The sequence below is a fragment of the Exophiala mesophila genome (genome assembly GCF_000836275.1).
Source record: "Exophiala mesophila strain CBS 40295 unplaced genomic scaffold supercont1.1, whole genome shotgun sequence".
In the NCBI taxonomy this organism is placed as follows: Eukaryota; Fungi; Ascomycota; class Eurotiomycetes; order Chaetothyriales; family Herpotrichiellaceae; genus Exophiala; species Exophiala mesophila.
Window position 1 is genome coordinate 3790130 of NW_015622504.1, and position 14354 is coordinate 3804483.

At 49.7% G+C, this 14354-nt stretch overlaps 7 protein-coding genes across 7 annotated transcripts; 4 read left to right on the plus strand and 3 right to left on the minus strand.

Moving 5' to 3' along the window:
* Positions 1-1207: 1207 nt before the first annotated feature.
* PV10_01209 (uncharacterized protein) lies at positions 1208-2336 on the plus strand (the record flags this gene model as incomplete). The annotated part of the gene is made up of 2 exons (XM_016365383.1): positions 1208-1746; positions 1820-2336. 2 exons carry the CDS (start codon positions 1208-1210, stop codon positions 2334-2336), a joined length of 1056 nt encoding a protein of 351 aa, XP_016229032.1.
* On the minus strand, positions 2304-3545 carry PV10_01210 (uncharacterized protein). Its single transcript, XM_016365384.1, has one exon. It carries the CDS (start codon positions 3489-3491, stop codon positions 2442-2444), a length of 1050 nt encoding a protein of 349 aa, XP_016229033.1. The 5' UTR covers positions 3492-3545; the 3' UTR covers positions 2304-2441.
* Positions 3546-3929: 384 nt separating this feature from the next.
* Positions 3930-5409, minus strand: PV10_01211 (uncharacterized protein). The gene is made up of 4 exons (XM_016365385.1): positions 5364-5409; positions 4534-5205; positions 4430-4470; positions 3930-4376 (listed from the first exon to the last, which is right to left on the minus strand). The coding sequence occupies exons 1-4, from the start codon at positions 5372-5374 to the stop codon at positions 4366-4368; spliced, it is 735 nt and encodes a 244-aa protein (XP_016229034.1). The 5' UTR covers positions 5375-5409; the 3' UTR covers positions 3930-4365.
* Positions 5410-5861: 452 nt separating this feature from the next.
* On the plus strand, positions 5862-6809 carry PV10_01212 (uncharacterized protein). The gene is made up of 2 exons (XM_016365386.1): positions 5862-6467; positions 6519-6809. Exons 1-2 carry the CDS (start codon positions 5929-5931, stop codon positions 6571-6573), a joined length of 594 nt encoding a protein of 197 aa, XP_016229035.1. The 5' UTR covers positions 5862-5928; the 3' UTR covers positions 6574-6809.
* A 642-nt stretch (positions 6810-7451) lies between these two features.
* On the plus strand, positions 7452-8648 carry PV10_01213 (uncharacterized protein; the record flags this gene model as incomplete). The annotated part of the gene is made up of 1 exon (XM_016365387.1): positions 7452-8648. Exon 1 carries the CDS (start codon positions 7542-7544, stop codon positions 8646-8648), a length of 1107 nt encoding a protein of 368 aa, XP_016229036.1. The 5' UTR covers positions 7452-7541.
* A 40-nt stretch (positions 8649-8688) lies between these two features.
* PV10_01214 (uncharacterized protein) lies at positions 8689-10419 on the plus strand (the record flags this gene model as incomplete). Its single annotated transcript, XM_016365388.1, has 1 exon — positions 8689-10419. The coding sequence occupies one exon, from the start codon at positions 8689-8691 to the stop codon at positions 10417-10419; it is 1731 nt and encodes a 576-aa protein (XP_016229037.1).
* Positions 10420-10632: 213 nt separating this feature from the next.
* PV10_01215 (uncharacterized protein) lies at positions 10633-14314 on the minus strand. The gene has a single exon (XM_016365389.1). The coding sequence runs from the start codon at positions 14106-14108 to the stop codon at positions 10854-10856; it is 3255 nt and encodes a 1084-aa protein (XP_016229038.1). The 5' UTR covers positions 14109-14314; the 3' UTR covers positions 10633-10853.
* Positions 14315-14354: the final 40 nt, after the last annotated feature.

Sequence of the window (14354 nt, forward strand, 5' to 3'; positions counted from 1 at the left end):
CTTGCTGACATCAGGCCATGCTAGATAATTTCATTTTGAAAGTGCCAACTTGACGTTATGGGTGTCCTTTTGCCAGTAAGGCCAGGAGCCATGATGTAGAGGACCCAGGGACCCACGGAATCAAGAGGCCGTAAGGCTCCCCCTTGTCCTCGCCACGCTCCGAGGGTATCTGTGGATGTGAGATGCCCGATTGGAACTCCAGTCTCCGAACTCAGCCTTAGCCGTTGGTGATACACGAAGTTGATAAAATGAGACTTGCAGACATGTATCGCCAATTTAGTAGATTGATGATGAATTTTGTGGAAAGATCTTTCTCTCCAACCGCCAACAAAGCCATTGGTGCCACACCGAAATAGGGTTCATATGGTGCCTGGCGTGCCTGGCCATCACCGCTTTTACGCCTAGAAATCAGGTCCATGCTGTGCCTGACCTGCCGTGTGAAGTGGAGCCTGAAGCCTATATTAACAGTTGTGCCGAAGCTCCCTCGGCTCACTGTCGTCTCCTCTTACTTTGCCAAAATCATCGCCCCGGGCGTAGAAACTGCCTATAAATTCCACAGGGCTAACAATCTCAAGGCATGGATCACTTGTTATAGTCGAACTTCATAGACAGTGGTTTTGTAACCTTCAATATGGCAACAGGGTCATGGTTTTCTTTGGTTCCATCCCCAGCAAGACTTCACCGAACGAAACTGAACAGAGTGTCATGCCCCGGCGCTCTATGCCGATTGGAATGGATCCAGAAGGTTTAAGCAATTGCTAACTGACTAATTCTACCACTCGCATTCTACCGAGGAGCCTCTACCGAAGACGTATCCATTATTTATGACCAACACTGGTAGGTCATTTATGCTCAGCGCCGCTGTACCGAGAAGCCCCGGACCGCGGACTTTGAAGTGCGCAACAATGGATTTTCGAACTTGTTGCTATGATAGTATTATTCGATTCATGGACAGCTTGTTAATACCAGAATTCATCGTTCGGTCATGCCATTGATGATTTCCTAATCATAGCCGGTAGCCGGTTACACTTGGTAAGAGGATACCGGAGTTTCAAGGATCTATTGCCCCATTACAGCGCTGGAACGAGATATAGTCATAAAGTGGGATGAGAATCCCTTAAAGCGTCTTGTTCTTGACCACATCCAACATCTTAGCAACGCAAGTTCACTAACGTCGTCCCCATCCTACTAATCCTCAACAAAGACAATGAAAGCCATCGTCCTCGGTGACGCACCTGGAAAGGTATCTCTCGTGACGGACCGGCCATCACCCAAGCTACGACCAGGCTATCTCGGAGTCAACGTCAAAGCTGTGGCCCTCAACCCCACCGACTGGAAGCATGTAGACAGGTTCAACGCTGACGGCTCCTTGTCTGGTTGCGTATCGGGCTGTGACTATGCCGGAGTGGTAGCTGAGACAGGGACTGGATACTCAAAGCAGTGGAAAGTGGGCGATCGTATTTGCGGGTTTGTTCATGGAGCCAACGAGCTTCAGAAGGAGGACGGAGGGTTTGCCGAGACCGTTGTCGCCAGAGCGGATATCCAGCTCCGAATTCCCGATGGCATGTCCTTTGAAGATGCCTCGACGTTGGGAGTGGGTGTCATTACCTGTGCACAGGCATTATTCATGCAAATGGGCTTGACTCAACCTCCTACTGATGGTACTGCTCCTGCGAATGGAGAGCCCGTCCTCATTTATGGCGGTAGCTCTGCTACGGGAAGCATCGCGCTTCAATTTGCCAGAATGTAAGTGTTGATTGTCAAGGGATCACTGGGAATCTCATATCTTGAACCCTGAAGCTGACATGTGCATCGATAGTGCCGGCTACACACCCATTACACTGTGCTCACCGCACAACTTTGAATTCGTCAAGTCTTTAGGAGCGGCCGCGGCTTTCAACTACAACGACGAGGACTGCGTAGAGCAGGTCAATCGATTCATTGGACATGATCGAGGAATCAAGTACGTCTTCGATACCATCTCGACGGCGGCGACATCAGCGATCTGTGCCCGTTTGATTGCTCCCAAGGGACGGTGGGCCTACGTCCAAATGGGGACTAACATCCCCCGTGACGACGTAGACAAGATGTATCCACTCGCCTACCTGGCTGCCGGCGAACGAGTCAAGAAAGGAACCGCGTTTGATCTCCCGGCGTCGAAGAAGGATTTTGACTATGTGTCGGAGTTTATGCCGGTGGTGGAATCTTGGTTGCGACAGGGTATTTTGAAGCCTCATCCGAGTCAGGTTGGAAACGGCCTTGAACAAGTAATTGACGGCCTTGATCTGATGAGACATGGGAAAGTGAGTGGGAAGAAATTGGTCTACAAATTGTGACCTTTCCGGGCTTCTCTGGGTCGATATTGTCTTGCTCGAGTCAGCATGATGGACATTATTATCATCATCTTAGCAGGATACATCTCTCTCGAATCGATGATCAATCTACCGCCCTTTCCTCTGCTCCATCAATTTCTGCGCATCTACCAAACCACTTGTTTCTTTCGTACGCCATTGCACAGCCTTGCACAAGCCATAAATAGTTCTCACAATGGGCATACCAACACCCGCCTTTTCGCCTTCCCTCAAAGCCTCACCAACCAGGTTTTCATACTCGATGAATCGCTTCTTCCGCCTATCCTGTTGCATGCTAGGAGAGCAGAAAATTTCAATTGGATCACATTCGACCATCGCCTCGACCAATGACTCGGGTAAATCAACGTTGGCCGCTGCTTTAGCGGCGGCTCGGATCTCATGCATGGCAGGGCGCACGAGAAGGTCGAGGGGACTGGCTGGATCAGACGGGTCTGACGCCAGACGGAAGCGTGAGGTGTCGAGATCCGTCAGCGCACAGATTGGATTCCACACGGCATTGTACATGAGTTTCCGCCATCTTACGAACAGTACGTCGGCATCGTATGTACAGTCGACTTTGCCTGAGGTTGAGTAGATGTGTACAAAGTCTTGAGCAGAGTCGATTTGGGCTTGTGTGTCGAGATTGGGTGATAGGAATGGTCCGATGATGAGTCGGTCCTTGTCGTTTTGGAGGATTTCGCCGGGACTGAGCTCGTCGGCGCCCATTAGCGAGACTCCTGACAGGACAAAGTTCTGGGGAAATGCTTGGTGTAGGGGTTTCTCAATGTTCAGTCCATTTTGGATCAGGACGATGACCGAATGGCCTGGTGTGATGGCTGGTCGGATTAGGTCGACTATCGTCGGTGGAATGTCAGGGATGTTTTTGGTGGTGCAGATGACATAGTCGTAGGGGTGGTCTGGGCTTGCATGGGGAATGGTTTTGACGACCTCTGTCGGTCTCCAGCCCTGGATCTGGCCATGGTCGCAAGAGTCGATTGTGAAGCCTTTTTCTTTAACCACATCGTAGTTTGAGCGGAGAACTGCTGTCACTGTCGCAAGACCTCCTTGTTCAAGGTTGAATGCGGTCATGGTCCCTATCCCTCCAGCACCGACGAGGAGAATTCGCCGTTTCTCTGCCATGATTGAAGATAGGTGAATTCTTAAGACTGTGGATCTATCAACGAGCCTGTGAATACCTTGACGGCACAGGATATATATGAGACCTAAGTAGTTAGTAGTTCTTGAGAAACAAAGTGCACCGGGCCGGTTATGGTCGTCACAAGGCGTTAGAGAATTGGTAAATGGTTCTCTTTCCTTAAAGTTAACTGGGCTTATCACGATAACTTAACTAAAGTAATAAGTATAATTAGTGTCTCGCATGGCAGCTAAGGGCGACCCCTCGGCCCCTCGACCTTCTGGAGATGCCCGCTTGGCTATAACGGATGCTTAGAAAGATTCTCTCCTAAAGGGTGTCAACCTCAGGGTGGGCGGGAAAGTCCGGAGTAGTCATACGAATAGAAGGGAACAATTGAAGATGCAGTAAAGTGGACACGATTGATATCGAGTTGATTATGATTCGGCCTAGTAGCAAGAGTGCTCTACGACGCCTCACTACTCTCTAAAAGCCAGGACGAGACCTTGAAGGCCCGTAACCGCCTGTCTAATATGTCCAATATTCCAACTGCTCTCTATCCCCACTCCCATGAGCACACAAAGGAAATGACAATCTCGAGGCTAGTTCAGTTTGGGGTTGCATTTCATCGAGGGCAAATTTCGACCTTCCCGTGTCATTCATATGCCACTATTCTCCGATCACGATGGCCAGATTGCTGTACGTCTCGAACCTTGCCTATGACTGTTTCAAGTCTGTTGAGGCTGATATGAGTCGTCAAGCGAGGTGAGATCCCGCAAAGGTCGACGAGCCTTGACATTGCAGATTTGTATGTCTTCCAAAGACATGTGAACTCAGTTCCGAGGGTTGGTAAAGCGGAATCTCAAGTAAATCTTGGTGTCTTCATTCTGAACCTTGGTCGGCGAATCGTCAGCAGGATGGTCAGTGGTATGGGTTGAAGACTCACCAGCTTGGGCTAGATCCTGTTCGGTTGGGGGAAAGGAGGTCCTAGATTGCAATTCATTATGAGTTGAATCCAACTCCATTGTGTCAAGTGGGGGAAAGACGTACGGGATGTGTTTGGCATAGGCCGAGACGTCTTTGTCCAAGAAATTGCAGAAGATGATCTTGTCAAGCTTGTCGCCGTCTGATTTCATCAAGAAGGCTCGAACTTCTTCAACTGCTGCACGCGCGGCATCGTTGCTTGGATAGCCATAGACACCAGTGGAGATGGCTGGAAATGCAATGGAACGGAGGTTATTCTCCACCGCGAGTGACAGACTCTTGTTGTAGCATCCACGCAACAAAGGCTCTGACTCTTCGAGATCCTCAAAGATGGGACCGACGGCGTGAATGACCTTCTTTGCGGGCAGATTATAGGCATCTGTGATCTTGGCGGAGCCAGTTTGGCAGCCTCCCAAGGTCTTACATTCCTGGAGGAGTCCAGGGCCAGCAGCACGCTGAATAGCGCCATCGACACCCCCACCTCCCCTCAATCCTTTGTTGGCTGCATTGACAATGGCATCAACCTGCAGGACAGTGATATCACCTTGATAGGTGCAAATCTTGTCGTTGAAGCTCTGATTTGCTGGAGGCAGCCCAGTGGCAGATGACGAAGGACGCAATTCCCCCGATCGGTAGAGAGCACTGATGGAAGGGATGTCTTTGAGGGCAACGAGTCTGGAAGTCATCTTGAGGACGAATGAGAGCGGCCTTCTCCTCGATTGGAGATTGCAGAGATGACTGGATGTCAAGTAGTTGTTAGTAGTTGAAAAATTCCAAGTGCAGAAGAAGAGATGGCGATGCTTTTATAGCATAGAAGTTGGTCTCTTGTCAATGAGATCAGTTACTTCCCCGGATTTGGATGTCATCTCACGTCACTGTTTCAGCCTTTCACTCACCGAGTCACCATTCATTCATCCACTCAGAACTTCACCGAGTCTGCCTCTCCACACCAAGAAAGGATGGAGGGGTTCTGGCCACTCGAGACAAGTTTCATTGTCCCCGGCCCGGAAAATCATCCCGCCGAGTGACTGCCCATGGCCCCTTCCTTTTAAGTCCTTGTTCGTCATTGCCAGGCAGTCAAGCAGTCACGCAGTCACGCAGTTTCCTTGTCACAACCAACCCAGGCGCTCTTTCCTTTATATAAATATACGATAACTCTGACTCTTCGTGCTTGACTTCACCCTCGCAATTCAACGCTCCTATCTTGGTTTTGAATGTAGGAGAAGAGTTGATTCTTATAAGCCGGTAGCAAGATCTCTTTGAGTGTTGAACTTCAAAGAGCAGTGAACAGAGGTCCTTTGTTAGAGTTCCGCGTTGGTTGCACATGATTTGATATTACCCTATCATTTTCGCCTCGCTTGGGACCCCACGTCTCATTTCCATCAAACTTGGTTCAACTTTCAAAGATTAACCTATCCACCTGCTCTTTGTCTACTATAACTAGCGTGATTGATTGAGAAGATGACTGTCAGTGTTCGTGCTGCAACCGACAATGATCTAGTCGAGGTGCGCGACATCTTCAGCCACTATGTTCTCAACACCGTTATTTCTTTCCTTGTGCAGTCCCCTAGTCTCGACTATATCGCTTCTCGTTATCGAGACGCTCAGGCCCGAGGCTTACCTTATCTTGTCGCAGTAGACGACTCTGCTGGTGGGAGAGTGGTGGGGTACGCATCCGCATCCGCATGGAGAGGCTACATGCTAGGCTATGGGCACACAGTTGAAATCACTCTAATATGCCATCCAGACTATACACGACGAGGCATTGGCAGTCAGCTACTCGCTCAACTTGTCCACCATCTTCGCAACACAAAACACGTGACTCGCGAGGTTGATCATCCAGACCATGTGGTCGAGTTTGACATCAAAAGGGTGCTGGCAGTCATGGCGGTTGACACCAATTCAGCCGGGGATGGCATGTCCCTTCGAGATTGGTATCTAAGAGCCGGCTTCGAGCAAGTTGGGAGATTGAAAGGAGTAGGTTCAAAGAAGGGAAAAACGTAAACAGTCCTAGTCCCGTGGTTGTTGTCCTGTAACACTGACAATGACAGCATTGACACAATCATGCTCGAGCTTGACCTTGATTCTACAACAATCCGGGGATGACAAGAAGTGAGATGAGGTACCAATTGATGTCCTCTCCACATCGACTTATGGTTGTTATTCCGTGGTGGCTGTGTGACTGATATGTGGCTTGACGGGGTGAGGCTGTGTGACACTACGATGACCCGGTCATTCCCTTGCATTTCGGAAGATACGCACCCACATTTTCGACTACTTGGGTTACCATGAATGACACATCTTTGTTTTCATCACATACCTAATCTCTTCCTTGATTTTTGTCCCAGATAGCTGACTCATAAACGTCGATGAACTCTTTCGTCAGCCTCAATGTTGGTACCTGGCCGTGCCTGCCTAAAATCCTGGATTGCGGGGCTAACCGACCGCGCTACGGGGAAGGTGCGACGCAAACCGCAGCCTGGCAGGGCTTGGCATCATGATTTCTGACTCCCAACTCGCTTCTCTACTCTTTCATGTTGATCACTTCTCAATCAATCCTATCATCTTTCCGATTCTTCCTTCAACTTGAAACGTATTCAATGGACTCAGATTATTCCCAATCTGTCACTCTGTACTCTCCCCGGTAAGACAAATAAATCATTCGTCGACTTTACTGTCGTCAAGCAGAGGCCTACGAATCCTGTGCTCTCAATTGAGGGTACCAGCGCCAGGACAAATAAGTCGACTCCAGTAATCATTGACCAAACAAGCTCCTTGACATGAAAGACTATTCGCGCCACTAACCTCACCATCCGTCCCAAGCGTGTTGCCTGTTGTACCAGACGGCCAACTGCATGAGTATTTGGCGTCGATCCAAGATTTGCTGCGCCCCCACATGATTGGCCAACTTCCACCATACTTGACCTAATCCGGCCGATTGGTTCTGCCTCGCATCTGCCTAAAACGTGACTTCTGGAGATATAAGACGACCCAACTCCTCCCGCAACCTCAACTTTTCTCATACTCATCTTTCCTCTCCTAACCACAAACACTGAGATCTTGAATCCGCCTCCATGGCCTCTTCATATACTAATCTTCGCTTTTGCGGGTGCTGGTACCCCGTCTCTCACATCGGTATTTGGGGTCAGAGCGCCACCAGAAAGTATTTACCTCAAGTTGAACTCTCATCCTCCACAACAATCCTTGCAACTACTTCTCGTACCGTCTTGAGACAGACATTCATCAATCCAGAGAAATCTTCCCTCAAAGAGCTCCAGTACACTTTCCCACTCTACGATGGCGTCAGTGTAGTTGGCTTTAGCTGTACTGTTGGCTCAAAGACCATCGTTGGCGTTGTCAAAGAACGCCAACAAGCCAAAGCAGACTATCAAGCAGCTGTCGACAGAGGCGAGACCGCTGGACTTCTCGAGCAACTACAAGAAGCCTCCGATGTCTTCACCACCGCCATCGGTAATGTCCCAGCGAATGAAAAAGTTCTCGTCGAGATCTCCTATCTTGGTGAGCTCAAGCACGATGCAGAAACCAATGGATCTCGTTTTACAATACCAACAATCATTGCCCCGCGCTATGGCTCCACCTCATCCGAGTCTGCAGCTGCTCTATCGAGCAGTAATGCATCAACAAACAGTGGCATCTCCATCACGGTCGACGTCACCCTCGAGGCAAATTCTATCGTCCGAGGCTTACAATCTCCAAGCCACCCAATCGCCGTGACCATGGGGCGGACGTCGATCATGAACCAAGATGCCTTTGACAACAATCATGCATCTGCAACGTTAACCCTAGGCACCACCGAACTTCAAAAGGATTTTGTCCTGGTCGTTCTTTCAAAGGAAAGTCATACTCCTCAAGCCTTACTCGAGCATCACCCGACCATACCCAATCAGCGCGCCCTCATGACAACATTGGTCCCCAAGTTCAACCTTCCCAACACATCCCCAGAGATCGTCTTCGTTGTCGACCGGAGTGGTAGCATGGAGGGCAAACTCGATCTCGTCGTGGCCGCAATGAACATCTTTCTCAAATCTTTACCTGAACATCTTTCTCAAATCTTTACCCATTGGTGTCAAGTTCAACATCTGCTCTTTTGGGTCCAGGCATACTTTTCTTTTCAACAAGAGCAAGACTTACGACAAATCAAGTCTGGCAGACGCACTTGAGCATCTCAAAACCTTCGCCGCAAACTATGGAGGAACAGAAATGTTACGCCCGATTTGCGATACCGTCGAACGCAGATTTACAAGCCTTCCGCTCGAGGTCATGGTTCTCACGGATGGCGAAATTTGGAATCAGTCAGAGCTCTTCAACTACATCGGTGGCGTCAACAATGCTCGCTTCTTCACCCTTGGCATCGGAAGTGGAGCATCATCTGCTCTCGTCGAGGGAATCGCCAGAGCAGGTAATGGGTTTGCCCAATTCGTCGGTGAAGGAGAAAAGATGGACAATCGAGTAGTCCGCATGTTGAAGGGAGCACTAACTCCACACATTTCCGACTATTCAATGGAAGTCATCTATGACGACAAAGAAAACACCACATCGGAAGACGACTTTGAAATCGTTGATTCAGAAAGCGCCTCTGTACGAACTCTCGTGCCACCGGAACAGGACCAATCACAAAAGAAAAAAATCTCTCTCTTTGACACAAGCTATGTTGAAGAGCCAACCAATCCCCCCACAGGTCGCTTCGATCACCTTCCCAAAGTTGCCATACCAAAAACTATCCAGACCCCTCACAAGATTCCGGCATTATTTCCTTTCAATCGCACCACCGTCTACCTGCTTCTAAGCCCAGACGCACCTCCTCGAGCCCCAAAGCTAGTCAAACTTCGTGGAACCAGTGACCAGGGTTCTTTGGAATTGGATATCCCCGTCCAAGATGTAGGCACCGGAGAAACTCTCCACCAGCTCGCTGCCAAGAAGGTCATACAAGAACTTGAAGAAGGACGAGGCTGGCTCACCGAGGCTCGCAGTTCTGACGGAACCCTGTTCAAAACATCCCATGACGGTCAGTGGGATCTCATCGTCGAACGTGAAGCAGTCAGAATCGGTGTGGACTTCCAAGTTGCCGGTAAAGGCACATCATTTGTGGCTGTCGAGAAGAATGGCGATTCCAGTGAGGGTGCCAAAGACTTGGTTTTTCGTACTGTAGAGCCAGGTTCGTCAAACAAGCCTCAGCCCCAAAGGAATCTTTATGCCATGAGTGTCGGCATGGGCTCTGGTGCCAGGTTCAGACTAGCGAGAGCACCACCACCATCTGCAACTGCCCCAATGGCCCCACCACCGCCTGGCTCAGCGCCATATACAGCATCTGCATTCTCGCCCGCCCCTGCACCCGCCATGTGTGCAGCACCATCTCCTTTCGTTGGTGGTGGTGGCGGTGTTGCAGAATCTGCTATGGCCCGGGGCTCTGCCCTAACCCCTACCAGCTCGGCTTTATTCGGTTCTGGCCAGACACTTTGCCGCGCACTTTTATCAAGAACAAGTCGCAAAGACAGTAACCCAAGCGCTCCGTCGGCCAAGAAATCAAAATCCCCAGCAACAGGGGCAGATGAATACTTTGAACCTGAATTCGCGCACGATGAGCCCGAAGCCGACTTGGGCCTGAGTTCCGAGATCACACAAACCGACAAAATGCACAACGTGATCGATCTACAGGCATTTGATGGAAGTTGGTCTCTTTCAGACGAACTCGTCAAAGTTCTCGAATTGCCTGCGGGATACGATAAGATGCCTGACAACATCACGGATAAGACTGTCTGGGCGACTATTCTCACCATAGCGTGGTTTGAGAAGGTTCTAGCGGACAGCGAAGATGTTTGGGAAATGGTGGTGGATAAGGCGAGGGAGTGGTTGAAGATGAAGACCAAGTTGAGTGGAGAGGAGATTGAGAAGTTGAATGGAGAGGCGGGCAAGTTTTTCGGAGGGAAGTGAGTTGTTTGATGTTGATGGACGACATGTTTCTCTGCTTAAATCAGGATGGGAGGAATGAATGAATGAATGAATGAAACGATTGCAGAGCCGAGAGCTCACAGATTACCTCAGGTTGTCATCTTTTCACCGCATGAGAAGAATTATGAGACTGCGAAGCAGAAGAATGTATCACGATTGCTGTAGTATGAACTTGCACCAACACTCCAAACCGCACACATGTACCCGATGGATTGTCTTAGGTAGCCAACAAATCAAGAGGAATGAATGATCTATCACCCGGTGGATCAGAACCCAACAATTACAATACAAATAACAATAGTATAATAGTAACAATAGCTCTCATCCTTGGGCCATTAGTAATGTCATTATATAGTCAATTCCAGCAAGATCACCTCTTCATTTCACTGTAGCCACAGTGGTAAGCAAGACAAGACTTAAGCTTCAAATCGGACTTCTTCCTCGCCCGATTTCGCAGCTTCCATCTCCACAACCCTCTCGATCTCACTGGCCACACTAAGGACCCAATGATCTCTTTCTGCTCTGCTTCGACATTTGAACACAATCCCTCGTCCAGGTACTCCCAGCTGTCGAACTCGTCTTAGCCTAGCTCGGTTTCCAGTCTGCTTGTTGCCATCATTTTCGTCCTTGGGTGCTCCCGCTGTCCGGAACCACCCTTTCCTTTTATTCATCCACACCACGAAACATGTCATCACGTCAATGTCGGCACTCGTCCAACCGTCCTCGGGGTACACACGTGGCAAGGCAGCCATGCCAGGGTGATTGGCATCAAACGTTTTGTTCTGATAAAGGAGGTCATCCTCCACGATCAACCCACTGTATACATAGCAATGTTTGAGGTCAATGACCTGCTGCTTGTCTTGATGAATGCGTCGAATCTGTTCGCCTGTCGTTTTTCGGACCGATCCTTGATACACGATCAACTGCCCTCCACTGAGGATAACCTGGCCTCGATGGAAAGCTGCTCTTCGTCGCATCTTCATGTACAAAGATCCAGCAAGGGTGATGCTTCGACAACTGCTGATCCCACACATGTTGTACAATTCAGGGGACGCCTGAGCGCGACCAACCTCCCACTTTTTGGCAAATTGACCTAGAAGAGCCTCCATTTCCTCATCAACGTTCAACTGTTCAAGGTTGGCGCGGCGCACTGCTTTGTATGTATCCATCTCGGCGGTGGTCCGAAGTTTCCAGTATTTGACCAGCTTGCGGAGCCTGTGGATCCATTCATCACGAGTCTCCTTCGAGAAAGCTTGAAGTCGAACCACAAGACCATTGTCGAGCATTATCTCAAAGGTGCGTTCACCATCGATGCCTTTGGTAGTGCCATCGTCCGCAGTCGTGTCGTTGACGTCTTCATGAAAGTCAACGTCGGAATCTGAACCTTCTTCCAGTACCTCGTCCGCGACAGATGCCCCCCATTTCATGTGGCGGACTTTTCGGATGTTACACATGTTGATATAGCCATCGGCATCAGCAAGGTTGGCAATGTTGCGCCTTGCTTCCTCGACAGCGTCTCGGTCATGAATCTTTGCGGATTCCTTACTTGCGTTTGACAACCAAGCCAAGTGATCATCGTGTAACTTGTAGGGCTCAACGTCAAACATCAATGGCATGTTCTCAATTATTTCGTGGGCCGAGGGTATGTTACTACCGCTAATGGTAGCAAGGCGTGGTGGGTGCGGAGGCGTCGATTTTGCAGGTCGGTTGAACATCAGGAACTGATCTTGCGTAGAGAAGTATAGTCGCTTGAAGAACGCCTTTCCGAACCGCTGCTGAACACCTTTTTGAGAGGTGAGTCGAACCAGGAAGCCTTCCACAGGTGGTGGCTCGTTATGAAGCTTGCCCTTCTTTCCGTATGCCGCAGTAGGGAAATGTTGCTTGGGTCTCAGTTCCAAGTCATAATACTTTTGCATGGCCATGGAGCCGTACATCTTTTGTTCATTGATGCCGTAGATCCATTCCAAGCGGTCGTATCTCTTCCAAGCTAAGCCCATCTTTGCGGTTTCACTCCAGGACTTGAGAATGCTGGACCATTCCGGATCTCCCTCAAGCATTGCCAGACACTGCGAGATGATTCGGCCAGCCACGGCCTTTTCCGCTGCTATCGTCTGAGCGATGGCGGTTTCTTCATCGGCAGCTCCGAGTCCCGCAACATGAATCTCTCCAAAGGGGTCCTCTACTTTGAGAACAACGTCCAGATCAGGTACATCGACCTGGAGAGTTGTGGGACGCTGCCAGCCCAAGGCATCTCGAAGGAAAGTGTACCATTCGACAGAGTGAGCAGTTGAAGAAGGGCGCATTATCACGATCCTGGTGCCCTTCTTGTAGGGATGCCAAATAACGACCGTTTTGTCGAGCGAGGAGTACAGATTAACACGTGTTGTTTTGGGGTCGAGCCGAATCTCGTGGGTGGGCTTCTTTTTGGTTGTTTCATCATCGATTTCTGGGATGACTCTGGTCTTATAAATCTGGAGTCGAAAATCGTGAGCTGATTGCTTCTTGCTCTTGCGTGCCACAATCATAAATTCCCTCCACTTCTTCAACGGCCTGGTTTCTATTTTCATGCTCTCATTCTCGTCAAAGTCGTCAGGAACCTGTTGGATAGTCGTGTCAATTCTGGTGAGCATCAGTTCCATCTTGACGATGGTGCCTTCGAGCAGGGTATTTCTTCGCATGGCTTTCCGCACTACGCGATCTTTGGCTCTCTCAGCTTTGTTTTCGATGCGTTGACGACCTTGCAGCACCCCTTCAGTGACCTTGAACCTCACACCAGTGTTGCCACGGCCAAGCTTGTAAGGTAAAGTATCGCTCACGGGAGCTGGCTCGTGGCGTATCAAGGAATGTCGTCGTGATTTGGCGTCGTCTTCAGCGGGCAAGAGACCAGTCCTCGAGTTTGCGTCTAAATTGTCTTCCATCGTGGCACCAGAAGGTTGCAGGGATGCTCGATTAGAGGGCCCTTGGCCTTCGGGGTCCTCGTTGCTTGGACTATCATGGGTTTCGATTTGAATGGCAGGTGCAGTGTCTTCAGAGGGCTCTGTTTCTTCTCTCGCAGTCTTGAAGGATTCTGCCACTACAGACTTTGTGTCGGTCGTTACTTTGGTTAGGTTGTGAGTTGCATCGCCTGGCGCAGGTGCAGCATCATGACGCCTGCTTTCCCCGTCGGCTCCGTGGTCTTCATCCTCCCTCTGTTCGGGAAGAAGGTCTTCATCCAGTCCTTCTCCAACTTCGGTTGTAGCTACCGGAGCAAGATTTCTTGTTTCTCTTTCCACATCATCGTCGTCAGTCTCAGAGGGTGTGTCTCCAGGGGAAGTTTGCTCATCATCGACATCTTCTGGCTGAGGGAAGCTCAAACTCATCCTGGCCGCTGTGGATGGACCATTCAAGCCAGTCATCATCCTGTGATGTTGATAATCACCAGAAGCAGCGCGGAAGGTGACCGACCGGGAGGTGTAATTGCTCAGCTCTAGCCTCCTTTTGTACCATGACTTCCTGTTGCTGTTGAGCCATCCTTCGGGAATAGGTCCGATGAAGAAACGACGGGAGGTCATGTGAAGGTGCTCGGGTGAGGCATGTTTTAACCTTTGTGCAGTGTAGGAATCGGGATCGAGTACATCGACATGGTGGGGAGTAGTCAAACTGCCCACAGGCATGACTCTGGAGGTGGTCATGATGAAGTAGGATGCTGTGTGCTACTCGGTGAGTTTCAGATTGAGGGAATTTTAGGCGAGTGTATATGCATGCTGAATGCTAGTGATAGCAATGGCAGCGATGGCAGTGACATGATCTCTCATGAAGTATGAATATAGAGCATTGGATGCATGTTGTGTGTGGACGTTGAATAGAATCAAGAATCCTTTCAACCTTTCAACTGTTCCTGCCACGCCAGAATTGACGCGTCGTCAACCAACGCCACT

Bases quoted from the DNA above. Each gene is read 5' to 3' on its own strand.
- PV10_01212 (XM_016365386.1), top strand. From the start codon at position 5,929: ATGACTGTCAGTGTTCGTGCTGCAACCGACAATGATCTAGTCGAGGTG. The intron at 6,468-6,518 runs GTAAACAGTCCT...TGACAATGACAG, and splicing joins GGTTCAAAGAAGGGAAAAAC to CATTGACACAATCATGCTCG.
- PV10_01211 (XM_016365385.1), bottom strand. The intron at 4,471-4,533 runs GTACGTCTTTCC...ATTGCAATCTAG, and splicing joins GCCTATGCCAAACACATCCC to GACCTCCTTTCCCCCAACCG.
- PV10_01215 (XM_016365389.1), bottom strand. From the start codon at position 14,108: ATGACCACCTCCAGAGTCATGCCTGTGGGCAGTTTGACTACTCCCCAC.
- PV10_01210 (XM_016365384.1), bottom strand. From the start codon at position 3,491: ATGGCAGAGAAACGGCGAATTCTCCTCGTCGGTGCTGGAGGGATAGGG.